This window comes from Nanorana parkeri, unplaced genomic scaffold (genome assembly GCF_000935625.1).
Source record: "Nanorana parkeri isolate BGI_ZX_2015 unplaced genomic scaffold, ASM93562v1 scaffold823, whole genome shotgun sequence".
NCBI classification, from domain to species: domain Eukaryota; kingdom Metazoa; phylum Chordata; class Amphibia; order Anura; family Dicroglossidae; genus Nanorana; species Nanorana parkeri.
The window spans coordinates 262082-280884 of NW_017307091.1; the positions used below are offsets into that span (position 1 = coordinate 262082).

General features: G+C 49.0%; 2 protein-coding genes across 2 annotated transcripts in view; one reads left to right on the plus strand and one right to left on the minus strand.

The window, feature by feature from the left end:
- Nucleotides 1–10405, plus strand: part of KCNJ10 (potassium voltage-gated channel subfamily J member 10) — an 18758-nt gene extending 8353 nt beyond the window's left edge. The window contains exon 2 of the mRNA XM_018565252.1: nucleotides 9138–10405. Coding sequence (XP_018420754.1) covers nucleotides 9138–10274 — 1137 coding nt within the window. The 3' untranslated portion in view covers nucleotides 10275–10405. The remainder of the gene's footprint in view (nucleotides 1–9137) is intronic.
- Nucleotides 10406–14855: 4450 nt separating this feature from the next.
- F11R (F11 receptor) overlaps nucleotides 14856–18803 on the minus strand; it is a 15431-nt gene continuing 11483 nt past the window's right edge. Inside the window, exons 9-13 of the mRNA XM_018565216.1 lie at nucleotides 18090–18189; nucleotides 17929–18036; nucleotides 17179–17188; nucleotides 15588–15630; nucleotides 14856–14950 (exon numbers count right to left, since the gene is read on the minus strand). Of these exons, the coding sequence (XP_018420718.1) occupies nucleotides 14915–14950; nucleotides 15588–15630; nucleotides 17179–17188; nucleotides 17929–18036; nucleotides 18090–18189 (297 nt within the window). The 3' untranslated portion in view covers nucleotides 14856–14914. The remainder of the gene's footprint in view (nucleotides 14951–15587; nucleotides 15631–17178; nucleotides 17189–17928; nucleotides 18037–18089; nucleotides 18190–18803) is intronic.

Consider the following 18803-nt stretch of genomic DNA (forward strand, 5'->3'; position numbering starts at 1 on the left):
TCCTGACCTGTCGCCCCAATAACAGCAGATGGAAATCCTCCCATTATGGTTGGTGTGCGTCCCTCCGGTACGATGATCCACCAATCGACGGAGACCGAGTCAAAAATCACCGACACCACACCGAGAACCATCAGAACCGGGACCTGGGGTGACAGAGATCAGGAAGAGTCAATTTACAGGTAACAGTGCAGACAGAGATCAGGGAGAGTCAATTGACAGGTAACACAGTGCAGCCAGAGATCAGGAAGAGTCAATGGACAGGTAAACACAGTGCAAACAGAGATCAGGGAGAGTCAATGGACAGGTAACACAGTGCATACTTCCCTCTCGTATCACCCAATCCCCGCACAGGAAATATCGATGGATCGTATCCCCCCTCCCCACAAATGAAGTATCAATAAATCATATTACCCCGCACAGGAAGTATCGATGGATGGTATCCCACCCCTCCCCGCACAGGAAGTATTGACGAATCATATGCCCACTGCCCGCACAGGAAGCAGGGATAGATCGTATCCCCCCTTCCCGCACAAAAACTATCGATAGATCATATCCCCGCACAGGAAGTATCGATGGATCATATCCCCACTCAGTCCCCGCACAGGAAGTATCGATGGATCATATCCCCACTCAGTCCCCGCACAGGAAGTATCGATGGATCATATCCCCACTCAGTCCCCGCACAGGAAGTATCGATGGATCGTATCCCCCCTCACAGGAAGTATCAATGGACCGTATCTCCCCGCTCAGGAAGTATCGATGGATCGTATCCCCCCTCCCCGCACAGGAAGTATCGATGGATCATATCCCCACTCAGTCCCCGCACAGGAAGTATCGATGGATCATATCCCCACTCAGTCCCCGCACAGGAAGTATCGATGGATCATATCCCCACTCAGTCCCCGCACAGGAAGTATCGATGGATCATATCCCCACTCAGTCCCCGCACAGGAAGTATCGATGGATCATATCCCCACTCAGTCCCCGCACAGGAAGTATCGATGGATCATATCCCCACTCAGTCCCCGCACAGGAAGTATCGATGGATCATATCCCCACTCAGTCCCCGCACAGGAAGTATCGATGGATCATATCCCCACTCAGTCCCCGCACAGGAAGTATCGATGGATCATATCCCCACTCAGTCCCCGCACAGGAAGTATCGATGGATCATATCCCCACTCAGTCCCCGCACAGGAAGTATCGATGGATCATATCCCCACTCAGTCCCCGCACAGGAAGTATCGATGGATCATATCCCCACTCAGTCCCCGCACAGGAAGTATCGATGGATCATATCCCCACTCAGTCCCCGCACAGGAAGTATCGATGGATCATATCCCCACTCAGTCCCCGCACAGGAAGTATCGATGGATCATATCCCCACTCAGTCCCCGCACAGGAAGTATCGATGGATCATATCCCCACTCAGTCCCCGCACAGGAAGTATCGATGGATCATATCCCCACTCAGTCCCCGCACAGGAAGTATCGATGGATCATATCCCCACTCAGTCCCCGCACAGGAAGTATCGATGGATCATATCCCCACTCAGTCCCCGCACAGGAAGTATCGATGGATCATATCCCCACTCAGTCCCCGCACAGGAAGTATCGATGGATCATATCCCCACTCAGTCCCCGCACAGGAAGTATCGATGGATCATATCCCCACTCAGTCCCCGCACAGGAAGTATCGATGGATCATATCCCCACTCAGTCCCCGCACAGGAAGTATCGATGGATCATATCCCCACTCAGTCCCCGCACAGGAAGTATCGATGGATCATATCCCCACTCAGTCCCCGCACAGGAAGTATCGATGGATCATATCCCCACTCAGTCCCCGCACAGGAAGTATCGATGGATCATATCCCCACTCAGTCCCCGCACAGGAAGTATCGATGGATCATATCCCCACTCAGTCCCCGCACAGGAAGTATCGATGGATCATATCCCCACTCAGTCCCCGCACAGGAAGTATCGATGGATCATATCCCCACTCAGTCCCCGCACAGGAAGTATCGATGGATCATATCCCCACTCAGTCCCCGCACAGGAAGTATCGATGGATCATATCCCCACTCAGTCCCCGCACAGGAAGTATCGATGGATCATATCCCCACTCAGTCCCCGCACAGGAAGTATCGATGGATCATATCCCCACTCAGTCCCCGCACAGGAAGTATCGATGGATCATATCCCCACTCAGTCCCCGCACAGGAAGTATCGATGGATCATATCCCCACTCAGTCCCCGCACAGGAAGTATCGATGGATCATATCCCCACTCAGTCCCCGCACAGGAAGTATCGATGGATCATATCCCCACTCAGTCCCCGCACAGGAAGTATCGATGGATCATATCCCCACTCAGTCCCCGCACAGGAAGTATCGATGGATCATATCCCCACTCAGTCCCCGCACAGGAAGTATCGATGGATCATATCCCCACTCAGTCCCCGCACAGGAAGTATCGATGGATCATATCCCCACTCAGTCCCCGCACAGGAAGTATCGATGGATCATATCCCCACTCAGTCCCCGCACAGGAAGTATCGATGGATCATATCCCCACTCAGTCCCCGCACAGGAAGTATCGATGGATCATATCCCCACTCAGTCCCCGCACAGGAAGTATCGATGGATCATATCCCCACTCAGTCCCCGCACAGGAAGTATCGATGGATCGTATCCCCCCTCCCCGCACAGGAAGTATCAATAGATTGTATGGATCATATCCACACACAGGAAGTACCGATAAATTGTATCCCTCTCCCCGCACACATTTAATTGGCTAGATTCAGGTAGAAGTGGAGTCGGCGGTGTCTCCATTTCTCAGAATGTCCCAGAATCATATGTGTGTCACCACAGGAGGGATCGGAGAGGACATTGTACTCCGCCATCCATCTCCACTTTCCTCCCAGCTCTCACAAAAGAGCCTCCGGGGAGGACGACAAGACCTGGCGCCTCTTCAATGACCTCCTACTTCCCTCAACAATCATCACTATCTGCCACATATACCGTGGCGTCATGCTGACCCTTCCGATCACAGGCGCCAGACTCTGGTCTCTACAAACACTATGGGGTGCGACCAATCAGAAGTCTTCTAAAGTACACTGCAAGCCGATTGGATACGACTGCATTGTACACAATATTACTGGTCTGTGCATTGCTTTATTAACTCCACCCAGACTTTGTTTTATTCGATTGTGGACTTCACTGAAGTCCCCATCAGACACAAACTACTGGGGGCAAGTCTTCCCATTGTGGGAGGAGCAGAGACACAAACTACTGGAGGAGGGGCAGAGACACAAACTACTGGAGGAAATCTCACCATTGTGGGAGGGGCAGAGACACAAACTACTGGAGGAAATCTCACCATTGTGGGAGGGGCAGAGACACAAACCACTGGAGGAAATCTCACCATTGTGGGAGGGGCAGAGACACAAACTACTGGGAGAAAAATCTCCCCCTTCTGTGAGGGGCAGAGAGACAAACTACTGGGGGAAATCTCATCATTGTGGGAGGGGCAGACAGAAACTACTGCGGGAAATCTCACCATTGTGGGAGTGGCAGAGGCACAAACTACTGGGGGAATCTCACCATTGTGGGAGGGGCAGAGACACAAACTACTGGGGGAAATCTCATCATTGTGGGAGGGGCAGACAGAAACTACTGCGGGAAATCTCACCATTGTGGGAGGGGCAGAGACACAAACTACTGGGGGAAATCTCATCATTGTGGGAGGGGCAGACAGAAACTACTGCGGGAAATCTCACCATTGTGGGAGGGGCAGAGACACAAACTACTGGGGGAAATCTCATCATTGTGGGAGGGGCAGACAGAAACTACTGCGGGAAATCTCACCATTGTGGGAGGGGCAGAGACACAAACTACTGGGGGAAATCTCATCATTGTGGGAGGGGCAGACAGAAACTACTGCGGGAAATCTCACCATTGTGGGAGGGGCAGAGACACAAACTACTGGGAGAAAAATCTCCCCCTTCTGTGAGGGGCAGAGAGACAAACTACTGGGGGAATCTTACAATTGTGGGAGGGGCAGAGGCACAAACCATTGGCGGAAATCACACCATTGTGGGAGGGGCACAGACACAAACTACTGGGGGAAATCTCACAATTGGAGGGGCAGAGAGAAACTACTGGGGGAAATATCCCCATTGTGGGAGGGGCAGAGATACAAACTACTGCAGGAAATCTCTCCATTGTGGGAGGGGCAGAGACACAAACTACTAGAGGAAATCTCTCCATTGTGGGAGGGGCAGAGACACAAACTAATGGCGGAAATCTCACTTTGGAATCTATGGGAGATACAGGCAGCCAGATGATGATATCTCCCCCCCAGTGTCCACCAATAACTGGAAAGGTTGGCTTGTAATGGGCTCTAAGCACAGATAGAAATGATCTTTGTCCTGACCAGTAGAACATTTCTGTAGAATTGGGTCATGCTGTTATAAGACTTTCCCATTCATTTACCTTCACAGCGGTTCCTCTATCCTGGGAACAGAGCAGCCCCAGAGGTCTCCTTTCATGCTAAGCATTGTTGCATAGACAGGCTCTCTTTCTCTCCTCATTGATTCCATCATTCAGGCAGCAGATCACCCTGGGAACCCCCAGGAGCTGCTCCTCCGGCAGTGTAAAGGCCGTGACACACTGCACGCGAAGCTCCGTGCCGGAGAGCTTTGCTTCGCTCTGCACGGCTTCGTGTGCAGTGTGTCACGGCCTTTATGGTTCCATCTGAGCAGCCATGAGAATCTCTCTTCCGCCATGTCTCTGGCCTGGCAGCAGACCATCTTGGAGGAAAGTGCAAGGATGAGGGACTCTCTACATGTGCAGATTCCATTATAAATCATCAGCCTGCAGCTGTGGCTGGAGAAAGATTACAATGTAGCAATGACCCCCCTATACACGCACACATCACCTTGCAGGATGGAAAAGGTTCTCAGCTCTGAGCCCATTCACACCAGGGTGGTTGCAGATCAGCACGGTTAGGCTGGGTTCACACCTATAAAGGTTTCAATGGAATGATCAGCTCGATTTTAGGCGTTTTTAATTGCGTTTCAGCACTGAAACCCCTAAAACCCCCCTTTTGAGATCAGCGCAGTAAGGCTGGGTTCACACCTGACCGTTTTGTAGCGCGTCCTACGCTCGACGAACGCGCTACAAAACGGTCACAAAAATAAATAGCATTGTATTCAATGGTCTCGTTCCCACCTAGGCGTATTTCCGCCCGTCCCTAACGCCCTACAAAACGGCCCACGCCTGAAAAGGTCCCGGGACTACTTTGGGCCGTTTTGTAGGGCGTTTTCCATTGAGATACAGCCAAGTAGCCTTTGGAATCACGCGAATCGTGGTAAAAAAACCGCGCGACAGACGCGCTTTTGCAATACGCCTAGGTGTGAACCCAGCCTTATGGAAACCGCACTGATCAGCGCACCAAAAATAGTGCAGGGGGCAGTTCGGATCGCGCGGTCGCATGAACGGTCCCCATAGCAATGTATGGGATCGTTCATATCGGCGGATCCGTGCGGTCGAACCGCCCCGGTGTGAACGGGGTCTTAAAGGGTCTCCTGAAGGGACTTCCAAGATCTGTTGTATGAGCCCAACTGGCCAGACCACCATAATCCTAAACCTAGTGTATAAATATGTCCATCCCTAGGTGACAACCTGCCAATTAAATATTTGCAGCTTAATGTATGGGTGCTGCCAAGTAGTGACCCCCCCCTTTCCTGGAAGGCATACTGATGCTTTGGCTTTTGACCGGGAATGGCAGACAGCTAGAAAACCAGCATTTTCAAAAGATGGCCAGTATTGGCAGCCCCCCACACTCATGAAATCTAAACGCCTCACCTACACTGAGTGGCCAGATTATTATGACCACCTGACGTTTGTAGGCAAATTAGCTATAATTTCACGCTGAAGTTTCTAGAGGGCCAGACCATTATAAATAGGGAAGCAGGTTGTTTACCACGACAGTAGAAGTGATTTGTTTCTGAAGATATGGGTAAACAACGCGATTTAACAGCCTTTGAACGTGGGATGATTGTTGGCGCTCGGAGCCATGGAGCGAGTATCAGAAAAACAGCAGAATTCATTAAATGTTCAAGAGCAGCTGTTGTTAAAGTGTTTAAAGACTGCACTGTCAGCCGCAAATCTGGGTCTGAGCGTGCGAATTGTGGCCGTCAGCGACTAGTCAATGTTAGGGCAGAACGGAGAGTGGCAAGACTGGTACAAGACAACAGAAGGTCAACAGTGCAGTGTCAGCTTCCTCGCATCACCTTTCACCATCGCGTGGAGTCACGAGGCGGCCCAACAAAGTCATCTCGTGGCCCAACGAAGTACTGATGGGGCGGTCATAATAATCTGGCCACTCAGTGTATATCACACAAAGAATGGGCTAGGCGAGGGGTAGGCAACCATGGCACAGCTATGGCGAAACTACAATTCCGATTAACCTTTAAGAGTCACACCTGGGGCTGTCAGTGGCTCGCAATGCCACATGGGATGTGTAGTTTCCCCACAACTGGAGGGCCAAGGTTGCCTACTCCTGCTCTAGAGAGTCAACAAAAAGCTGCTGCGATTGGCATCTTCAGCTCTTGTTTACCATCAAAATTATGGATGAGGGCCCTCATCAAGCTGTCATTTTCAACTCTGTTTCATGCCTGTCTGGGTGTGGCAGCGAATGTCAGAACTGCTATAGCAGTTGCTGTGAGCTCTTGGTGAATGCCATTGTTTGTGTGTGCAAAGGGTTAGCTGCAATGTTAACCTGACCCCAGTGACCATCATTCTCAGTTTGCTAGCACTAAATCTAAATCTAAATTTCTAGCCATTATCTTTTAGTTTATTTTATCATGTTTTACTCTTTAACTTGTAGCGCTCGCCTCCGAAGGAGCCGCTAATTGCCCGGTTCATCCCCCCGAGCCAGGCACACTGTTATTATTATAGCTACACCAAGCACTCTCACTAGGGCTGCAGGCGGTCTCACCAGGGCTCTGCAGTGTCTCAGGTGGATAGAGTGCAGGGTTAGGGCTGCTGACAGCTCGCTCGCCCACCCACCCTCTCCCCCCCGGCTTGTTTCTATCTGACACAGCTCCTAGACCCCCTCCTTCCCGGCGCCCTCAGGTGCAGAGCTGGTCCTGGCAGTGCCTGCAGAGCAGCGGGAGAAGAGAGAGAGGGAGTCGGCAGCCAAGTAATATGTTAAATTTTACCCTTATGATGCCCCCCTGGCAGAATGCCAGGGCCAGGTGCCAATTGCGACCCTTGTAGTTCCACCAGTGCCTGGCCTCCTCCGAACCTGGACGGGCCGGAAGTGACGTGATGTCACTTCCGGCCAGCCCAAGATCAAAAAAGCAGCATCGCAGATGGGGCTCCAGCCTACTCCGATACCGCTGGATGCTGGGGCCCAGCGCTGCGGGGGGCCCGGCCGAATCCTCACCTGTCACCGTCGGCCGATACTCATGTAAGGGTCCCCGGCGGGCCTCAAAGGCTGCCCGGGCCCCTTACATGAGTATCGGCCGTACCCCCCTGATGGTGGCCCTGCTTCCAAAGGTAACCAACAAGTGCTCCAGACTCACCAGACCTGGTTGGCATATCTGTGTAGATCCACTTGAGAGGCAGCGGATGGCAACTGATGTAGCAGATAAGCAGGATGGATACAGATCCTCAACACAGAAAAGACACCAACCATACTCCTGAAGTCCTCTTAGTTCCAGGGCACTTCAAGAGCCTGCATTGGTCCCGGTTCTCTTCCTCTAACAGCGACACAGACCTCCTCCATGTTGGAGGCCTCAGGGAAACCTTTCCCTCACACCAGCCCATGCCCACCCCAGGCCTTAGGCCTAGCCTGGGGGGTGGCTGAACAGCACCCAGCCCAATTCCATGGCAGGTCCCGGCTAGTCTGAGCACATGGCCAATCCCTCCAGTATATGTAGCCTATCCCAGCATGCACCACTGGCTGAGAGAAACCCAGTGATTGGCTGCTGTACTGTACATACACTACAGTGTCTCTCATTGGCTGACACCTGGAATTAACCAGATAACTGCCACTATAATCCAGCCAGGCCGACTACAGCCCTGGCTATCACTAAATGTCTAGTAGCCACATCACAGAAGGTGGAGGGGGCTACACACTTTATTTTTTTTATTTTAATTATTTCTTACTTATTTTTCAAAATTAGGACCAGTGGTGAGAGGCAGCCGGAGGTGGGGGCAGACCATGGAGGGGAGGGGATGGACCTGCAGGCATATTACAAATGATCTCGATGGCATGGCTGAGATCACTTGTACTAAACGAGCAGTGGCTTCCCCGCTCTACATTTAGTCCTGCTTGCCTGGAGCAGAGCTAAATGTAGACAAACTACCCGCTCGGCTGCTGTGCTGCCCCTCTACTCCATGCTGCCCCGAGGGGGGGGGGCCTCAGTGGCCTTGTGGGAAATCCAGCCCTGGGTGGCAACAGAGGCATCTGAGACTGCCGCTATCACACCTGGGTTGTCTGCCACACTCCCCCTCCCTCCGATCAGGAAATATGCGTAATAATGAATTTCTCCTTCAACAGCCTGACTGCTGTTTAAACTCTTTGGGATCCACTCACCATTGCTGACTTTGTGAAGGCTCCAGCGGCTCGGTATCAGCATTTCTATTTCCAGTTGAGCACAATTATGACTTAATATCTATCCATAATCTGATTGTAGACAGTAATTATATCCGTCCCTCTTCCACATTCATGCAATGTAAAAATAATGTTGTGCTCACTTTCATAATGAAAGAATCTGCAGACTGTATTAGACATGGTGAAGGGGAGACTCAATTGGTTGCTATGGGCAATGGCTCCTCGAGCATTCATAGATCAGTCCCTGATCTAGAGCCGTTCTACACAGAATAAGCCCAGCAAACGTTTGTCATGAGTCAGTCATTATAGCTGCAGTTCTAAAAGGGCACAACGTAGTGACCCATGCCCATCACTGCATTTTCCTTTAACAGAGACCTGGGTTGCTATGGTTACTGCATTTTGCACTCCGTCCTTTACAATAATCCACTTGGGTTTTCTCAATTGTCCGCACGGTCCTCTGCTGCCTCCATTGTGGCCAATCTAACGTTCCTTCTCTTCTGATCTCCACAGATGACGTCCCCAGTGAAGGTCTATTACAGCCAGACCACCCAGACAGACAGTCGGCCTCTGATTGGCACCAACCTAAGACGCAGGCGTGTAATGACCAAGGATGGGCGGAGCAACGTGCGCATGGACCACATCGCCGATAAGAGTTTTCTCTACCTCAAGGACCTGTGGACGACATTCATTGACATGCAATGGCGATACAAGCTGCTTCTCTTCTCAGCCACGTTTGCTGGAACTTGGTTTATTTTCGGGGTAATCTGGTACTTGGTGGCCTTAATCCATGGCGATCTCCTGGAATTCGATGCGCCGGCTAACCACACGCCTTGTGTCATGCAGGTCCACACTTTAACTGGGGCGTTCCTCTTCTCACTGGAATCGCAGACCACCATCGGCTACGGCTTCCGTTACATAAGCGAGGAATGCCCTCTGGCCATCGTTCTACTCATCAGCCAGCTGGTTTTAACCACAATCCTGGAAATTTTCATCACTGGAACTTTCTTGGCAAAAATTGCCCGTCCAAAAAAGAGAGCAGAGACTATTAAATTCAGTCAGAACGCCGTGGTGACTCAGAATGAAGGCAAACTGTGCCTAATGATTCGAGTGGCCAACATGCGCAAAAGTCTACTCATTGGATGCCAAGTGACTGGAAAGCTTCTTCAGACCCAGGCCACAAAAGAGGGCGAGAATGTCCACCTGAACCAGATTAACGTAGACTTCCAAGTGGACACAGCCTCCGACAGCCCATTTTTAATCCTTCCGCTCCTTTTCTATCACGTGGTTGACGAATCTAGCCCTCTTAAGGACGTGGCCATTCGTTCTGGCGAAGGGGACTTTGAACTGGTGGTCATCCTCAGCGGGACAGTGGAGTCCACCAGTGCAACCTGTCAGGTCCGGACATCCTACCTGCCAGAGGAGATTCTATGGGGTTATGAGTTTAGTCCAATCATTTCCTTGTCCTCCAGTGGAAAGTACGTAGCGGACTTTAGTTTATTCGATCAAGTACTTAAAGTGTCTCCGCCGTGCTGCTTTCACGAGACTGTTCGCAGCGGAGACTCTGAAAAGCTGAAACTGGAAGAATCATTCAGGGATAAGCCGGAGAAAGACGGAAGCCCACTAAGCGTGAGGATCAGCAACGTATGATCTCTAGAACTTACTGTGTACACTGTTTTATTCTACAGTAGAAGCCTGCTCAGCCAGGTACGCCATACACTGATGCCTTATATCCTAACTTCTAGGAGACTTTAGAAAACCCACCAGCTGAATGTTTCCTCGAGACCACTTTAATTTGTACTATAGAATCAGATGTAAAAAGAGGAATTTGCAGAGAAGTGGGATTGGTTTTTGTGCTAGCAGCTGAATTGTAGAATATTCCAGAGGTGTCAAAAAGTAGAATGCTTGGCAATGAGGTCTAGGTTTCAGAAGATCCCCCAAAAATCTTCAACATGAATGACACCTTCCGTACACTTCAGTCACGATGCGGTTTATGTGCATGTATCCACTCAATGAATCTACAGATACCCTTCCCACGGAACTTGGCCTCATCTGCCATGGAAATAGAGCACAAAGGGACGACAGTCATCCTGCTAGATACACGTGGCCAATTGTTTTATGTGTTCATGGCCAGAACACTGTTTTTCCTTCGCTGGTTTGACCGGCACCAATTCTTCTGCATTACAAAGACGATCAGTGTTTTGGAGGGGGCAAACGTACACTGAAATCAGCCTTCTACAAGCACCATTTGGGGAACTAACTGAATCAAAGGGATGGAAGGGAGAATGGACATGCGACTTGCTGCTATAGAGATATGAAAAGCCTGAGAAGTTATAGAGAATAAGTGATTAACTTCTGTTGTACTAACCCAGCACCTTATGTATGAATGTATGTGACAATTTAATGTCTAGTCTACTGCCAGGGACAGAGTCAAATGTGTATTCTACTGTCTGGGACTTTCCGTGGAAGGGACAAAGTCAATGTATAGTCTACGGTCAGGGACATGCTATGGAAAGGACAGAGTGAAATGTATAGTCTACTGCCGGGGACATCTCATGGAAGGGACAGAGTCAGTGTATAGTCTACTGCCGGGGACATCTCATGGAAGGGACAGAGTCAGTGTATAGTCTACTGCCGGGGACATCCTATGGAAGGGACAGAGTCAATGTATAGTCTACTGCCGGGGGCATCCTATGGAAGGGACAGAGTCAGTGTATAGTCTACTGCCGGGGACATCTCATGGAAGGGACAGAGTCAGTGTATAGTCTACTGCCGGGGGCATCCTATGGAAGGGACAGAGTCAGTGTATAGTCTACTGCCAGGGACAGCCTAAGGAAGGGACAGTCAGTGTATAGTCCACCTTTAGGGACAGAGTCAAATGTATAGTCTACTACTGGGGACATCCTACGGAAGGGACAGAGTCAGTGTATAATCTACTGTCGGGGACATCCCATGAAAGGGACAGAAGGTTTCCAATCTAATAGACCTTGGTAGAAATTAAACATATTAATAAACAACTGAGTTATGAACTTTGAGAGTGAAATATACATCAGACCAAGTGGACACATTTGTCAGAGTACTATAAGCCAGAATTAAACAAAATTTGTGGTAAAATTTTACAGTCACAATGTAAGAAAACTAGAGTGCCCGTACATCTTGCGGTTATCGTTTGAAAAACAAATGAGATCGGGTTTTCGTACGATAAATCGGCCAGTTGATGGGAAGTGAATGATCAACGATCGATGCTAACGAACGGTAATCAGTTACATTGATCTGTGCATGATGGGGTATTCCAGCAGAAATAGAACAGGGGTTCGATGACGGGATGAAATTATTGTAAGGTGTATGGCTACCTTTACCTATCCACCTTGCAACATATACTATATTACCAAAAGTATTGGGGCGCCGGCCTTTACACGCACATGAACTTTAATGGCATCCCAGTCTTAGTCCGTAGGGTTCAATATTGAGTTAGCTCCGCCCTTTGCAGCTATAACAGCTTCAACTCTTCTGGGAAGGCGTCCACAAGGTTTAGGAGTGTGTCTATGGGAATGTTTGACCATCCTTCCAGAAGCACATGTGAGGTCAGGTACGGATGTTGGACGAGAAGGCCAGGCTCGCAGTTTCTGCTCTAATTCATCCCAAAGGTGTTCCATCAGGTTGAGGTCAGGACTCTGTGCAGGCCAGTTAAGTTCCTCCACCCCAAACTCGCTCATCCATGTCTTTATGCACCTTGCTTTGTGCAGTGGTGCGCAGTCATGTTGGACCAGGAAGGGGCCATCCCCAAACTGTTTCACAAAGTTGAGAGCATGAAATTGTCCAAAATGTCTTGGTATGCTGATGCCTTAAGAGTTCTCTTCACTGGATCTAAGGGGCCAAGCCCCAACGCCTGAAAAAACAACCCCACACCATAATCCCCCTTCCACCAAAAACTTTACACTTGTCACAATGCAGTCATGCAATTACCGCTCTCCTGGCAACCGCCAAACCCAGACACGTCCATCGGATTGCCAGACAGAGGACTCTGTGCAGGCCAGTTAAGTTCCTCCACCCCAAACTCGCTCATCCATGTCTTTATGCACCTTGCTTTGTGCAGTGGTGCGCAGTCATGTTGGACCAGGAAGGGGCCATCCCCAAACTGTTTCACAAAGTTGAGAGCATGAAATTGTCCAAAATGTCTTGGTATGCTGATGCCTTAAGAGTTCTCTTCACTGGATCTAAGGGGCCAAGCCCCAACGCCTGAAAAAACAACCCCACACCATAATCCCCCTTCCACCAAAAACTTTACACTTGTCACAATGCAGTCATGCAATTACCGCTCTCCTGGCAACCGCCAAACCCAGACACGTCCATCGGATTGCCAGACAGAGACGCGTGATTGGTCACTCCAGAAAACACGTTGCCACTTCTCTAGAGTCCAGTGGTGGCGTGCTTTACACCACTGCATCCCACTTGGTGATGTAAGGCTTGGATGCAGCTGCTAGGCCATGGAAACCCATTCCATGAAGCTCTCTACACACTGTTGTTGTGCCAATCTGAAGGCCACATGGAGTTTGGAGGTCTGTAGCTATTGACTCTGCAGACAGTTGGCGACTTCTGCGCACTTCAGCATGCACTGACTCCGCTCTGTCATTTTAAGTGGCCTACCACTTCATGGCTGAGTTGCGGTTCCCAGTTGCTTCCACTTTGTTATAATACAACTAACAGGTGACCGTAGAATATTTAGTAGCAAGGAAATTTCACGGAACACCTGAATCCAATGATTTGGAGGAGTGTCCCTATACTTTTGGTAATATAGGGCATACGCACCCTGTACAACCACCTTGTATGAACACTACAGAGCCATGGCTAGGAATCCTTTAACTTTGACCTGGTAATTCCACCCTCCCTGCCCCTTTCCCAGTATACAAGAACACAGCGCACACAGATATTTATTTCATTCTGGAGATTTATTCCCAAAATGTGGATTTAAAAATGATAGAAAATACAAGATAAAAACATTTTAGAAAGCACAACACATCCCTCCCCCCCAAAATCATCTTCTACAAAACCCGTTCCCCACATCATTAGTGACAAACGACTTGTGACAACACACACATAATGCACTATTCCCACCCTGGAGACCATACCATCTACGCCTTCACATCAGGTGACAATGCTTCGCACATCACGGAATGCTCCTGGTAGGACCCATCAGACTCACAGCCTAATATATGATCCTTCTGATGTCCCTGTATTAGGGAGTTTCAGCTTTAGACCAAAGAGGACACTTCCAAAAAGGTAGGCTTTTCCAGAGACAGCAAATAAAACCACCATAAAATGTCCCTTTACCACCGGAGGTCATTACAAAATGCCTGCCAGAGACCATATATGAATGCTGCATAGTCATATTAGACTTTCCATACATCACAGCAGTATATAAGGGAATATTGTGGCCCTTGGGGACATCCCTTTTTTCCAGCCCTATATGGGAGATGCCCTGCAACTCTTCCCAGGACACTTGGGAGACATTGACACATTTTTAGACGCCCCTCTACACGGGCTCTCTGCCCGACACCCATCTACATTGATCTGTAGGCGACACAACATCCTCTTAGAGCGGCTCAGTCATAACCTGTACACCCCTGCCATCTTGTGGCCATGTTAGGGCAATGCAATTCATTCATCTCACCGCCCATCAGATTACAAACTTCTACATCATTTATTGTCAAGGAGATTCTAAATGTCAGAATTTATTTTGGACAGTTCAGCTTTTTTTTTTTTTTTTTAATAATAGTCAGGTGTTGCCACATAAAGTAATATTGATCAGTAGTGATATTCGTGTGGCCCCAAACCAACCGATGAACCAAAAAGTGGATAGTGTCACCAAATAGCTGGAGGCATTTAGTCTGTCCCCCCAGCAAGACCACCTACTGGGCCTGCCCATACTACAGGAAACACAAACATAAAGGCTGACCGGAAGTGATAATCAATAAATATGGATTCATAGGCAAAAATCAGGAATGCGTTGTTACTGGCTCACCCAATGTCCAGCACGTCAGCAGAAGGCTTTATCAAAAAACAAGGCAAACAAGGTCTTAGGACAGAATTATAAATAACATACTACATCTAAAGCCCACTCGCTCTTGCACACATTCAGCATCACACACACACACACACAACACCCCCCCCCACCCCCATCATCATCCAGACCCAGAAGTCAGAGATGTGGGGCTATTGTATTCCTCTGGTAAGATGAAAGGCCACAGCAGAGAACAGGAATGACAGATTCCCCCCAACAAGGAGGAGACTCAGACCAGGAAGGATGAAGTTTGCTGGAAGTTTTTCTGAAATAAAAAAAATGAAAAATGTCATTAGTATTCCTCAAAGGTGGTTTAAAAGACATTTGAACTGATAATCCTTTTCTTGGGGTTCATTGAGGGACACAGGAATTCTAATACGGTTGGTTTATACTGACACCTAAATGAGGCCTGAACACTGGAAACCAAAATGCAGTCCAGGATAACCACCCCCTACTACCAGCTTGTCCAAGTTTTGTGGCAAAGGAGTACTGAGAACATGGACATAAACACAGAAGGGTGGGTGTCCCTTAATGGCCAATGAAAAAAGGATTTCAAATACAAAAATCCCCTATTCTCACTTGTCCATTGAGGGCCACAAGAATAAGGATACATATGGAACATGCAAATGAATTCCGGGGGGTGGGGGGGGGATGAGTGTGCCACAGAGCAACAACCACTAACAGGACCATTCCAGATTGCAATTCTGGGTCTATGCTAGTAATCTGGTTTCTTAGGGATCCCATTGATGAAATGAGCTCTCCCCACCTACCCTGACCACTAAATGGAAATTGGTGAGCGATTGTCTGCTGGACACCACACGACTGGAATAATTCTAGCTGGAGAGACCATTCATATTAAAATCTTCCCAATGACTACACAATGAAGGCCCTACTGTACTTACATCGCTGCGCGTCTCCGATGGCTGACTGTAGATTACTTTTTTACTGCAAATAAGAAAAAAAAAAGTGTGAGCAGGGTGACACCTGGAGGGGGCAATGTGACACTTCACTATCAGTGTGAGCAGGGCGACTATATGCCATCAGTAACAGAGGAAGAGCGACACCTGGAGGGGGCAATGTGACACTACACTATCAGTGTGAGCAGGGCGACTATATGCCATCAGTAACAGAGGAAGAGCGACACCTGGAGGGGGCAATGTGACACTACACTATCAGTGTGAGCAGGGCGACTATATGCCATCAGTAACAGAGGAAGAGCGACACCTGGAGGGGGCAATGTGACACTACACTATCAGTGTGAGCAGGGTGACTATATGCCATCAGTAACAGAGGAAGAGCGACACCTGGAGGGGGCAATGTGACACTACACTATCAGTGTGAGCAGGGTGACTATATGCCATCAGTAACAGAGGAAGAGCGACACCTGGAGGGGGCAATGTGACACTACACTATCAGTGTGAGCAGGGCGACTATATGCCATCAGTAACAGAGGAAGAGCGACACCTGGAGGGGGCAATGTGACACTACACTATCAGTGTGACTATATGCCATCAGTAACAGAGCAGGGTGACACCTAGGGGAGGGAAAGTGGCATTGCACCATCAGTGTGAGCAGGGTGACTATATGCCATCAGTAACAGAGCAGGGTGACACCTAGGGGAGGGAACGTGGCATTGCACCATCAGTGTGAGCAGGGTGACTATATGCCATCAGTAACAGAGCGACATGTGGAGGTGGCAACATAGCACTACACCATCAGTGTGAGCAGGGCGACTATATGCCATCAGTAACAGAGGAAGAGCGACACCTGGAGGGGGCAATGTGACACTAAACCATCAGTAGGAGTGTGTGCAGGACGACACGTGAAGGCAGTAAGGTGAAACTACAATATCAATATGAACATGGTGACACCATCAGACCTTGTAAACCAATCAATGGGCTGTGCAGGTGTGACACACAGACAATCACAGAGAAATGTTCCCATATAACAGAGAAAAGCCCCCCTCATAGTATACTGTAATGGGCCGGCTCAGAGTCTAAAGCCCCATTCACACGGTGCCATCTGGGATTCCTGTGAGAGAAACCTACGCATTGCGACCGCTGCGCCCATTCAAGTAAAAGACGGGGTGACGGCAGCCGCTTCTGTAAGCCGCAGTCCACATGCATAGGATAGGATTACATATAGACTGCCACTTGCAGAGGTGGCTGCTGTCACACGGTCATTTACTTGAACGGGCCCAGCGGGTGCATCTGAACGAGGACATCTAGCATTCCTGTAGCAAGAAGCCATAGGTTCTTGCCACATCACCCTGTGTGACTGAAGCCTAAGAGAGCTGAAAATGGGGAGGATGAGAAGTTTATCAAAGTATCTTGGAATATCCTTTCTTCTAATCCAGCGGATGGAGATGACATAGTACAAAGTCTTCATTATCCCATACACCAGGCTTCAGACTCATCACAAGAGTACCCAAGAGGCACTGAACAGCCACAGAGACTAGCAAAGAGCAGACGGCACGCTTCACAATCCACTTACTTGGCTTTCTCTGAAACGAGAAAAAAGGGAAATTTAGCAAAGTATTACAACCACCTTTATACTACACCACAACCCCTACTACATGACAACCATTTCCAGTAATACTACACGACAATCATCATCCCCTACTACACCACAACCATCACCCCTACTACATGACAACCCCCACCTCCTACACCACAACTCCCACTGCACCACAACCCCCACCGGTACTACATGACAACCATTTCCAGTACTACATGACAACCCCCACTTCCTACTACACCACAGCCATTACCCTTACTACATCACAACACCACAACCATCACCCCAGCTACATGACAACCATCACCCTTACTATATGACAACCCCCACTGCACCACAACCATCACCCCAACTACATGAGGACCCTCCCCCCTCCTACTACATACAACTCACACTGCACCACAACCCCCACCATTTGCAGTACTACTACACGACAATCACCCTTACTACACCACAACCATCATCCTTACTACATGACAACCCCCACCTCCTACTACACCACAACCCCCACCTCCTACTACATCACAACCATCACCCCAGCTACATGACAAACCCCACCTCCCACTGCACCATAACTGGAAGCCTGAAGATGAATATTGATAATATTGTTTCTATTATAGTAAGAGTTGGCCATCTGCAGTGTTTCAGCCTCCTCACTATTACATGTAGAGGTAATCAGAACTAGAAGCAAGCACTACCCAGAGGAGCTGCCAGATCAATACTCACTGCCGATATATCCGCGGTGATAGGCGAACCAGACAGCAAATGCAATCAGTCCAAGAAGCAGGAGGCTGATGATGACGGCGGCTACAATTCCTCCAACATTCACATCCTCTGTGGGATACGAGAATACATGTCAGAAGAAAAAAACCCCCCTTGATACTTACTGATTTCCATACGAATGGCGGCCGACTTCTGCTTCCCCTGGGAGTTTGATGCCTCACAGGAAAAGTCTCCGGCATCCATCTGTGTCACCGGATCAAACCGCTGCAAAATAAAAAGCTTGAATGTGAGCAATCAAGTACAAGAAAGGATCGACTGGAGACCGGCAACTGATTAATACAGGTGTCTGTAGGGAATAGGGGGGAGCGAATGGATACTGGCGACCAAGTATTATAGTTCTGTAGGGATTAGGGGAGAGCAAATGGATACTGGCGACCAAGTATTATAGTTCTGTAGGGATTAGGGGAGAGCAAATGGATACTGGCGACCAAGTATTATAGTTCTGTAGGGAATAGTGGAGAGTGAATGGATACTGGTGACCAAGTATTATAGTTCTGTAGGGAATAGGGGAGAGTGAATGGATACTGGTGACCAAGTATTATAGATTTCTGTAGGGAATAGGGGAGAGTGAATGGATACTGATGACCAAGTATTATAGAGTTCTGTAGGGAATAGGGGAGAGTGAATGGATACTGGTGACCAAGTATTATAGTTCTGCAGGGAATAGGGGAGAGTGAATGGATACTGGCGACCATGTATTATAGAGTTCTGTAGGGAATAAGGGAGTTCTGTAGGGAATAAGGGAGGAGAAACTGGAGACAGGTGACTAATACATACAGAACTGTAGTGAATAAGGAAGAGCTATTGGCAAGGCCACC